The sequence below is a fragment of the Erythrolamprus reginae genome, chromosome 1, assembly GCF_031021105.1.
Source record: "Erythrolamprus reginae isolate rEryReg1 chromosome 1, rEryReg1.hap1, whole genome shotgun sequence".
Classification (NCBI taxonomy): domain Eukaryota; kingdom Metazoa; phylum Chordata; class Lepidosauria; order Squamata; family Dipsadidae; genus Erythrolamprus; species Erythrolamprus reginae.
In genome coordinates, this window is record NC_091950.1 from 403,684,201 (window position 1) to 403,696,172 (window position 11,972).

Genomic DNA, 11,972 nt, shown 5'->3' on the forward strand with positions numbered 1-11,972 from the left:
ACTCACATATTAAAAAGAATAGGACCCAGAACAGACCCTTGTGGCACACTTTCACCTGGATCCTAGCCATGCTATGCATGTGGGGAGGGTCACCATCCAATTCCCATCCAGTTATTGGATAGGGCGAGTCTCAAGGGCATCCCATCTCCAGTCACCCAGGCTGGACAGACACCATGAGCTCCTGGCAAGAGTCTGCCCATCATCTTTAAAGATGCCCAAAGGAGAACACACAGTTGCTACCACCGCCCAATTTCCATCCCGAACCTGCCTACCCCAATGACCAAAGGGGAACCAATCGAATGAATCAAACTACATGTGCAGCACCCACTAACCGATCCATCCTGCTCCACAGTCTGGAATAGGTGAAACAATGGTCACTAGCTAAGACACAGTGACTGCCAAAAATTCCTATTCGGCCGCCTAGGGCGACCCTTTTAAGCACACCGAAAGATAAGGCAGGCGGGTGGGTGGGTGTTCGCAGCTCGGCAGCTGGGGCAAAAAGGAGACCCTCCTGTGGCACAGCTCTATTTATAGGGCTCGCCTATCCCTCCCCGACTGCGTGGGAGGCCTGCACTGACGCGCAAGGCCTGTGCCGGGATCTCGCATATTATTGCGAGATCCCAGCATCCAAGATGGCGGCTGCACCGGCAGCCACATTCTTCCAGCCTCACCACAAATTCCAGCCAGCCAGTAAGTTGACCAACAAGTAATTCTATATATGTCTGTGGAGATTCTCAGTCATTCAGGTCATAGTTGTCCCAAATTATTTTTTAATTCAAGAAGAAACTGTGTTGGGGGAGAGTTTTGCACATTATTATTATTATTATTATTATTATTATTATTATTATTATTAATTAGATTTGTATGCCACCCCTCTCCAAAGACTCGAGGTGGCTCACAACAATAAAAACAATATTATAACAAAACAAATCTAATATTAAAAGAAGCATATAAAACCCTATCATATATTTAAAAACCAAACAGCACATTCATACCAAACATGAAACAAAATATAAAGAAGACTGGGGGGTGTTCTGTCAGGCTGTCTGGTAGAATCCTCCCAAAAATTCACAGGTATAAATTTCAGACACACACACGTTTGAAAATTCAAAACAATGTTCTTTATAATGAAAATTCACTTAAACTAAGCCCTCTTTTGGTATAGCAAAGAGCACTCGTCTCCAAACAAACTGGTAATTTATACAAGTCCTTTATCAGTCCTGTGATGCTTAGCTTGCAGCTGTGAGGCAATTCACAGTCCTTCTTTCACAAAGTGAAACACACTTTGCTCTGGTTTCGTTTCAAAGCAGGGAAAAATCAGCACACAACAAGTCAGTCAGTAAAGCAGGCATGAAACACACTGAACCATAATGGCCAAACCCACAGGCTGCTATTTATAGCAGCCTCACTAATTACCACAGCCCCACCCAACCACAGGTGGCCTCATTTTCTTTGATAATAATCTTTCAGTTGTTTTTGCCTATGCATCGCTCTCCACATGCGTGGCTGTATCATTAACTCTTGTTCCGAATCCAAGGAGGAGCTAGATAATTGATCTCCTTCTGAGCTGTCTGCCCCACTCTCCTCCTCCCTGTCACTCATGTCTTCTTGGTCAGAGGAGCCTTCATCTTCAGATTCCACCGGGGGCAAACCAGGCCTGCAGCATGCGGATGTCTCCCCCACATCCACAGTCCTTGGGGCAGGAACTGGGCCAGAGCTAACCACAACAGGGGGAAAGGTGTCTCAACTCCCCCATGCCTGGCGGTATACATGCGGAAGGTAACCCCACCAACTAGCCACAATTCACACCTATACCTAATTGAAGTCTTCAATGAAAAGCACTCCAGCAGGCTTTCTTGTAAAAATTTATTTTACTTTTCTTCTTAGCAAAATGTTTCTCTAAATAAACTATCACAATGCTATCATACATCCACCACTGCAACCACCCACAAACCACTAAGCACTAAACCACCAACTCACAAACCACCAAGCACTATAACAAACCACCCAGCACAAACCACACCCATGCAAGGGTGCTACTCCTTAAATATAGGTTACAGCCAATCAAGTTGCAGCACAATTAGCAAACCCATCTTCCATACTGATTATGGCTTATATCAGCCTTTCCTATGGTTACAAACCATTTTCTTGCATTGTAATATTACCTCAAGAGATAAACTTATTTCTGACAAACTGGACTTTCTGGTTTGTCTTTGAAGACATTTCGCTTCTCATTCAGGAAGATTCTTCGGCTATGAGTGGATGGTGGGGAATGGAAGGATTTATATTCCTTGTAAACAGCTATTCATTTGCATTCTGTTCATTTGCATTCTTCAAACTTGGCAACTTTAAGACTCATGGACTTCAACTCCCAGAATTCTCCAGCCAGCATAGAAGTACGTGAGTCTTAAAGTTGCCAAGTTTGAAGACCTCTGTTTTAATGGGCCGTTAAGATCACCTGGAGGTTTATTTGTGTCACCTGAATGGTGACTGTTCTTGGAACTGTTGAAAGGACTGTGTTGTAGATTGGAGATAGATTATGTCTTCTTGGAACTGACCCCAAAATTTTCATTGATAAGTGAGGAATTATGGGAGTTGAGGTTCACACATCTTAAAAGTTGCTAAGACTTGTTATGCTGGGCTTCACGTTATGAGCCCCAATTAAGTCAGGAATGTAAATTCAAACACACACACTGTTGTAAAGTAAACAGAAAAGCCGTTTATCCAAAATAAAGCTGTGCACACGCACTTTAAACTGAGCAAATTGCAGATAACAGTCCTTTAAAGTTGCAAGAACAAAAACAAACAAAGCAGATAAGCTGTGGAAGCGCTACAGCCAGACCTCTTTCAATCAGTCCATAACAAGTTTTTACTTAGCTGTGAAATATCCCCAAGAGTCTGTGAAAAGCCAGGAACAAAATGCAAACACGACGTCTCCTTCTCCAAACAGATAATCTCCCACATACCCTCTCTGCAATGCTGGCAATTTATCAGCAGCCCTATCAACCTAATTGCCCCAGCCACAGGTGTTCTCCCTTATCTCCGACAATACCTATGCAGTTGGTCCCTTCTAGCCATGAGCCTGCACATTCTGGCATCTATCCTCCTCTGAGTCCAATGACCCACTAATGGGGTCATTAACTAATGGGCTGGCTGCATCCATCTCTCTATCTGATTCTTCTTCTTCTTCCCCAGCGTCTAACCTTGGCAAGGAACCCTCACTGTCCGAAGCTGATGGCAGTAAGACAAGTCTCTGGGAACTTGAGGACTCTCCTAAGCCAACATCCAAATTCCCAGTTGCAGGAGCTGGCCCAGAGCCAACCACAATAAGACTTGAGATACATAGCAACTTGGAACTTGTTCTTGGACTGTTGAAAGGACTGTGTTATAGATTGGAGATAGATGATGTCATATCCCCCCCCTCTCTGTTGAAAGAGGGCTGTTCAATTTTGACCCAGATGGCCTTTTTAACCTCTCTTCCAAATTTCAAATGTCAAAGGGGATCGCTGGTTTTAAACTGTGGCCAAAGAAATGGTTTCTACATTAATGGTTGTAAATCAAGGACCATGTGTATTTACATGATCTACAATGATGTCTGCAATTATTTCCCCCTGTTCTTTTCTGCCTTGTGAGTGACCACCTCTTGTAATTATGGCTGTATTATTTCTGACCGTAGCTCTTTGCCTCCAGTAATCTATTATGGCGCTACTATTATTGAACCTCCATACTTTTAATACATTTTTAAAGACATCATAAAAAGGGATGGGGCACAGCTTTCCTGCAGAGTTCATTTAGCATAATTGCACGGTTTCTTAATGTGTAGACAATCTCCGTTGCTTTCATTAAGGATATTGCTGTCATTGTTTGAGGTTAGGTCTGGTTGCTCCCACCCACCCTTCTCCTCCCACTTCCCTTCCACTCTTTTAAATTCCCTCTAATGCTTCTCAGAGGTATTTGAGAAGATGATCATCATCATTAATCTAGGCAGCCATAATCCAAACATACTTACCTATATACATCGTTATTTCTCTTTAGAGTGTTATGGAGAGTACAGGAAAGGAGTGATGAATAAGGCAAAGGAATGAGAGGCAAAAGACGGGGCCGCCTTCTCCTGCACGAATCCCAGTGGCCAATTAGGTCCCACAGAGTTGGCCTTCTCCATGTCCCGTCGACTAAGCCATGTCGTCTGGCGGGGCCCAGGGGAAGAGCCTTCTCTATGGTGGCCCCGGCCCTCTGGAACCAACTCCCCCCCGGAGATAAGAACTGCCCCCACTCTCCTCGCCTTTTGTAAGTTGTTGAAAACTCACTTGTGTCCCCTAACTACTTGGTTTATGTATGGTTTGATTGGGTTGTGTGATTATTTTATTATAAGGGTTTTTTCATTGTGTTTTTAAACATTGGATTTGTACATTGTTTATGATTGTTGTGAGCTGCCACGAGTCTTCGGAGAGGGGTGGCATACAAATCTAATAAATTGCTATTGCTATTGCTATTGTTATTTTAAAAAACAAAAAGAAACATAATGACCATCTTAACGCACTCATACCTCTCCATATTATCTTTCATTTTATTTATGAATTCATGGTCTTTATCACTGACTTGCATCCAAAGGTTGTGCATGCTCCAACATTGTGAGGTTTTAAAAAAAGAGATTGGACAACCATTTGTCTGGGATAGGGCAGTGATGGCAAACCTTTTTCGGTTTGCTTGCCAAAATAGGTATGTGTGGATATGCACATTCTCCACAACCAGTGAGAACAGGATCCATCAGTTTGGACACAGCTTGGCCAATATGCCACATTCTCCAGGTCCCGTCCGCCAAACATTGTTGGCTGGCGGACCTCGAGGAAGAGCCTTCTCTGTGGTGGCTCCAACCCTTTGGAACCAACTGCCTCCAGAGATCTGTATTATCTCCACCCTACCGGTCTTCCAAAAAGCCATTAAAACCTGGCTTCTCCAGCAGGCCTGGAATCAGGCTGATTGTATGTTTTTTATATTATTTTTATTATTGATTTTTATTATTGGATTTTAACTGTTTTTATTGTTGTTGTATTTATTCCGATTGTTAGCCGCTCAGAGTCCTTTTGCAGTGAGCAGCAAATAAATACAATAAATAAATAAATTAAATAAATAAATAAATAAATGCAGCCCAAACCCAGTTTGATTGCACAATTTTATATGCACAAGCTAGCATTTCTCCTATAGACACATCCATGCAAGCCAGCATATTGTTACCACCAACTTGGAAGAGAAGGTTGACAGTAATTATGGTCCTAAGTCATTCCAGTTATTAAGTGGGTCATAACTAACCTGATTTTATAATTATTTTGTGGAGGTCATTAAGCAAGCACAGTAGTCATTAAGTAAATGTGGTTGTCGTTAAGTGAACACCATTTACAGCCGATAAGTAAATATATATTTTGCCGGGAACGAGAAGCATGCATTGATTTCCAGCAAAAAAAGTTATAAGTTATAGTAACGTGACTGCATGTTGCTGCAAATGACTGCAAATAGCAATAGTGCTTACACTTATAGACTGCTCTGCAGTGCTTTTCAACCCACTCTGGGTGGTTTTCAGAATCAGCATATTGCCCCCAATCATTTTTCTATCTTCGAAGGGTGGAAGGCTGAGTCAACCTTGAGCCGATTAGGATTAAACTCCTAACCGGCTCAAGGCAGAGTCAGCTTGCAATACTGCACTCTAATCAATGTGCCACTAAATGCAGAATGGTTGCCAAATACCCAAAAATGAAATCCTCTGAATATGGCATGTACCAGCAGACATCAGAACTTCGAATCCATGTCACATGGATTTTTTGATTCCATCATAATTTGAGATGGTCATTAAGTAAGTAGTTGTTAACCGAGGACTTCCTGTATGTATAGATTCTCTATTTTCATTAAAACAATAAAAGTGGTTCAGAAGTCAAAGGAACTTGACTTTAAATTTAATTAAAACTGGAAACATCTAAGAAAATGGAACATGAAAAAATGCCAATTTACAAGCAATAACATGAATGTTTAAAGCAGGAATAATGGGATCATTCAAGAGGTTGATCATTATTATTTATAGACTAGTAAATAGAATAGTATTTATTAAATTATTTGCATGTAATAAATGTTAGGGGATTAATAAACTATAATAAAAACAACAGAATAAAACAGGATCTGAGTAGGAAGGGACCTTAGAGGTCTTCTACTCAGCCAGAAGACCCTATAACAGTGATGGTGAACCTTTTCCTTCTTGCGTACCAAAAATGGGAGTGTCCCACCCTGAAGCCTCCGGAGTGTGAAAAACGGCCCAACGGGCAAACCAGAAGTTCAGAAAGATGGAAAAAAACTCCTAAAGCCTCTGGAGGGCGAAAACAGCCTTCCGCAAGGCCAGTGTGTGCTTGTGCTCCAAAGCTGACATAGCGCAACGCCTTGCGTGCCCTCAGATATACCGCCAGCATGGGGGAGTTGAGACACCTTTCCCCCAGGCTTTTTTATACTTTGTTTTATATTTGGTATGAATGTGCTGTTTGGTTTTTTAAAAAATGATAGGGTTTTATATGTTTTTTAATATTAGATTTGTTCCACTGCTATATTGTTTTTATTACTGTTGTGAGCCGCCCCGAGTCTTCGGAGAGGGGCGGCATACAAATCTAAATAATAATAATAATAATAATAATAATAATAATAATAATAATAATAATAATAATAATAATTAACACTTCACGTGATCTTGATTTTATCCCTCTGTTAATGCAGCCTAGAACTGTGTTGGCTTCTTTTGCAGCTGCTGCACACTGCTGGCTCATATTTAAACGGTTGTCCACTAGGACTCCAAGATCCCAGTTACGGTTACTACTATTGAGCAAGGTACCACATATACTGTACCTGTGCATTTTGGGTTTTCTTTTTCTTTTTTGTCTAAATGTAGAACTTTATTCAATTCAATTCAATTTATTACATTTGTATGCCGCCCCTCTCCGAAGACTCGGGGTGGCTCACAACAATAATAAAAACAGTATAACAATGGAACAAATCTAATAATAAAATTACATTAAAAAACCCCCAACAATTAAAAAACTATACAACACATACATACCAAACATAAAATATAAGAAAGCCTGGGGGAGATGTCTTAATTCCCCCATGCCTGGCGATATAGGTGGGTCTTGAGTAACTTGCAAAAGATAAGGAGGGTGGGGGACGTTCTAATCTCCAGGGGGAGTTGATTCCAGAGGGCCAGGGCCGCCACAGAGAAGGCTCTTCCCCTGGGGCCCGCCAAACGACATTGTCTTTTTCCCATTGAATTTCATTTTGAATGCACTACATTACAGCCATTTGAACTCGGGCTATAGGTCAAGCAGGCAGGTCTATGATGGGACCAAACAATGGGAAGTACAGAGTACAAACCACAAATATTCCCTCCACACCAACCACAAAAGAACTCTGAAACCATCCCTCCCGCTCTTTGTCTGGTTCCTACCAATTTTGCACGCTACTCCAAAGCACATTCTTGCACTAAGATGAGATACAGGTTGCATTTTTCTTTCCATTAAAATTAGCATTGCCAAATACTGTCTTTATGTTACAGCTGTAGCTAATATATTTAGAATGACTGCAATGCACTTTATATTAGTAAAGCCATTCTCATATTTAGGATCATTGCAATGCATTCAAGTAAAACAAATTCCTTATTCTCTTTAATTCAAAAGCAATGCCTTGAACTTATCTATCATCCCAGGATCTACGCATACTTTGGCTACCACAGTGAAAAGTGAGAGATTTACCTTCACAGCAAGGAACAAGTAATATCCTGCCTATATACATTGATGTCCTGGTTATTTCTAACTCATCCAAGAAGCTGAAAATCAAGAAGGTAGCCTGAAGTACCCCTGTATGATTCAATAAAGGAAGGAGGGAGGGAGGGGGGAGGAAAGAAAGAAAGAAAGAAGAAAGGAAGGAAGGAAACAAGGAAGGGGGGAGGAAGGGAGGGAGGGAGGAAGGGGGAGGGAGGGAGGAAAGAAGGAAGGAAGGAAGGAAAGAAAGAAAGAAGGAAGGAAGGAAAGAAGGAAGGAAGGAAAGAAAGAAAGAAGGAAGGAAGGAAGGAAAGAAGGAAAGAAGGAAGGGGGAGGGAGGAAAGATGGAAAGGAGGAAAGGAGGGAAGAAGGGAAGAAGGGAAGAAGGGAAGAAGGGAAGAAGGACAGAAGGACAGAAGGAAAGAAGGGAAGAAGGGAAGAAGGGAAGGGGAAGGAAACAAAGATCTTACCATAATGTATGTCTTCTCTTTCTCTGGCAACTTGACCACCAACCCACCAAATGTCTATTGTGTTTTTATATATAGCATTATTCTGGAGTAAAAATATGCCCACTCCAAGTTTAGACAATAGATGCGAGATTAGAGAGGTTTGCAATTGGATCTCCGTGCCATTCCACACATATCCCACTTGTTGGGAGTTTTGTTTTCCTCAAATTAACTCAGCGTGTAAGTAGAACAGGAAAGCTGAGACCACAGGGAGAGAGTGAGGCTGAAAATCTCTTCCAGGTGCACCAATCCTTCTGGTATTTTTTAACCACCGGGGACTTCCCAGAACAGAAGGATTATCACAGGACACTAAGATAAAATAACACAGGACACTAAGTGAAATAGGATTATTTTAAACCATGAATCTATACGTTCCGGTGGGTAGATTGGATCTAGGATTAATCCTATTTTACTGTTATTAAATTAACGAGACAACAATTAAATTCTCTGTCAAGTTTCAGTCATGGCTGCTATGGACTACCAGCAGGTCCCTGCAGGATTTTTTGGCGACATTTTCTTGGCAGTGGTGGCAGTGGTCCCACAGAGTCGGCCTTCTCCAGGCCCCGTCCACAAAACAATGCCATCTGGCGGGACCCAGGGGAAGAGCCTTCTCTGTGGTGGCCCCAGCCCTCTGGAATCAACTCCCCCCGGAGATTAGAACTGCCACCACCTCCTCGCCTTTCGCAGGTCTCTGAAAACCCACCTATGTTGCCACCCTTGCTAATATGATTTATCTATGGTATGATTGGGTTGTGTGATTATTTTAATGATAAGAGTTTCTAGACAAAGTTTTTAATTATTGGATTTGTTATATATTGTTTACCATTGTTGTGAGCTGCCCTGAGTTTTCAGAGAGGGGCGGCATACAAATCTAATTAATAATAATAATAATAATAATAATAATAATAATAATAATAACAGCAGCAGCAGCAGACAAAAAAAGGAGAGCCCAGCCGAGACCGGTAATCCCGGAAGTGACTGCCGCCAGTCAGCTGGAGCTGGGCAACCAGCTTCATTTCTGCCGGTGGAAGTGTGTTCCACCCCGTCCTGCCTGCTGCCCACCCCTGCCTTCAACCATATAGACCAGTGATGGCGAACCTATGACATACGAGCCGTTAACCAGCTCAGCTCCGCTGCGCATGTGTGAGAGCCTCCCAACAGCCAGCTAATTTTGAGTCAGACAAGCTCATGCTTTCTCCTCACTTTCTGTGGCCCTTGCCTTCCCAGATCTCTTGACATTCTACCCCAGCTCTGTTTGGGCACACAAGGCTTTCCCCCCCTCCAGCTTGGTTTGGGGAAAGAACAGCAAAGGCCTGCCATTTTTGTCGCTACCCGTGCGCCCTCCGAGGCTGTCACACAGACCCGTCAGCATGAAATGTGGCAGCAAGAAAAATCTCTCTGAAGTTTTTGAACACTTTTCAAAGGTAGCCCCATGTACAGAGGGCTACAGTAGTCAAGCTTCGAGGTGATGAGGGCATGAGTGACTGTGAGTAATGACTCCCGATCCAAATAGGGCTGCAACTGGTGCACCAGGCGAACCTGGGCAAACGCCCCCCTCGCCACAACTGAAAGATGGTTCTCTAATGTGAACTGTGGATCGAGGAGGAAGCCCAAGTTGCGGACCATCTCTGAGGGGGTCAATGATTCCCCCCCCAGGGTGATGGACAGACAGATGGAATTGTCCCTGGGAGGAAAACACCACAGCCACTCCATCTTATCAGGGTTGAGTTTGAGTCTGTTGAAACCCATCCAGACCCCAACAGCCTCCAGGCACTGGCACATCACATCCAATGCCACTGCTATAACCAGCTGGAGCTGGGCACACAGCTTCATTTCCACCAGTGGGACTGTGTTCCACCCCTTCCTGCCTGCTGCCCACCCCTGGGTGCGTGAACGCATTGGGAGCACGCAGCTGCGCACGCATCTCTAAAATTGCTACTGGAATATAGCACCTGACCGTTCCGGTAGCATCCCACCACTGGGAAAGAGGCTTCCCCCCTCAGAGCCATTTGGGCAAAGAGGTTTTACCCCGGCAGCTCTATTTGGGGATGGGAGGCTTCCCCGCTCTCCTCCTGCCGTTTTGGGATGCAAAACCAAAACGGGGGGATCGTGCGTGCATGTGCGGTGGGTGGCAGGGGTCAGAACATGTGGGAGGGGCATTGCATTATGTGTGTGGGCACTTGCACATGTGCAACAGTACAAACACGCACACTTTCAGCACCCAAGGGAAAAAAGGTTTGCTATAACTGATATATACCAAACTGGCATCAGTTAGTCAAAGGTCTCAATAATTTTAAGTAATAATAATAATAATTTATTAGATTTGTATGCTGCCCCTCTCCGAAGACTCGGGGCGGCTCACAACAATAATAAAAATATTACAATGAAACAAATCTAATATTAAAAACATATAAAACCCCATCATTTAAAACCATGCAGCTCACACATACCAAACATGAAATATAAAAGCCTGGGGGAGGCGTCTCAGTTCCCCCATGCCTGGCAATACAGGTGGGTCTTAAGTAATTTGTGAAAGACAAGGAGGGTGGGGGCAGTTCTAATCTCTGGGGGGAGTTGATTCCAGAGGACCGGGGCCGCCACAGAGAAGGCTCTTCCCCTGGGGGCCGCCAAACGACATTGTTTAGTCGACGGGACCCAGAGAAGGCCAACTCTGTGGGACCTTATCGGCTGCTGGGATTCGTGCGGTAGAAGGCGGTTCCGGAGGTATTCTGGTCCGATGCCATGTAGGGCTTTAAAGGTCATTACCAACACTTTGAATTGTGACTGGAAACTGATCGGCAGCCAGTGCAGGCCACGAAGTGTTGGAGAAATGTGGGCGAATCTGGGAAGCCCCACGATAGCTTTCGTGGCCGCATTCTGCACGATCTGAAGTTTCCGAACACTAAGTAGCTACAATCAACTATCAATATTTTACAATGTTCACATTGGTTGGGAGCGAAGGTGGGATTTAGGCAGTTCGGACTGACAATTTTGAAGTGTTATTGCCGCACGATGCCTTTTCATCTCAGCTGTGGGCCGAGTTAAGGCTTCGCAAGGGGAAAAAGGCCACAGTTTAATTATATAGAACAGGTTTAAAACTTACTGTATGTACGATAAGTAGTCATAACTCTATTTAATAAATGGATTTTATATTTTAAATCCATTCCTATGTCCAATCGGCTTCTCTTTTATTTTTATTTTTATTTTTTATTTTTTTCATTTCATTTTTCATTTTTTTATTATCAGGAATGTTCAAATTCATTAACCAATGCAAAAGGTATTCAAAAAATTTGGAACTGCTGCCTAATCTATATATAAATAAACATTATTGCACACATCGGCTTTTCTTTTAAACTGTGTCTCCCAATCAAATAAAACATGCATATTCCTGTACCTAAAGAATCTTATATGTGTAATACTGAGAAATAATTTCACTGGATTTTGATTCCTGTTTAGTTCTAAAATCTCCACGGTGGAAATTCTCTAGGTAAAACATTTTGCCTTTCACCATCTGGATTCTTCATACAGCTAATTCCAAGCTTGAACACAGAAGTAGTCAAAGGAGGAGAACTGAGAATTTTTAAAATACCAATAAAAAGGGAAGGCATGTGTTTATCTACCCTGTCCTAAGAATATCCATCATCCAACCTGCTAATTAGAAAGAGAGCTGATTCAGCAA

The 11,972-nt window shown here is 42.8% G+C and overlaps 1 protein-coding gene across 1 annotated transcript in view; it reads right to left on the reverse strand.

The window, feature by feature from the left end:
- Nucleotides 1-8,373, reverse strand: part of MYL10 (myosin light chain 10) — a 66,767-nt gene extending 58,394 nt beyond the window's left edge. The window contains exon 1 of the mRNA XM_070742454.1: nucleotides 8,258-8,373. Coding sequence (XP_070598555.1) covers nucleotides 8,258-8,260 — 3 coding nt within the window. The 5' untranslated portion in view covers nucleotides 8,261-8,373. The remainder of the gene's footprint in view (nucleotides 1-8,257) is intronic.
- Nucleotides 8,374-11,972: the final 3,599 nt, after the last annotated feature.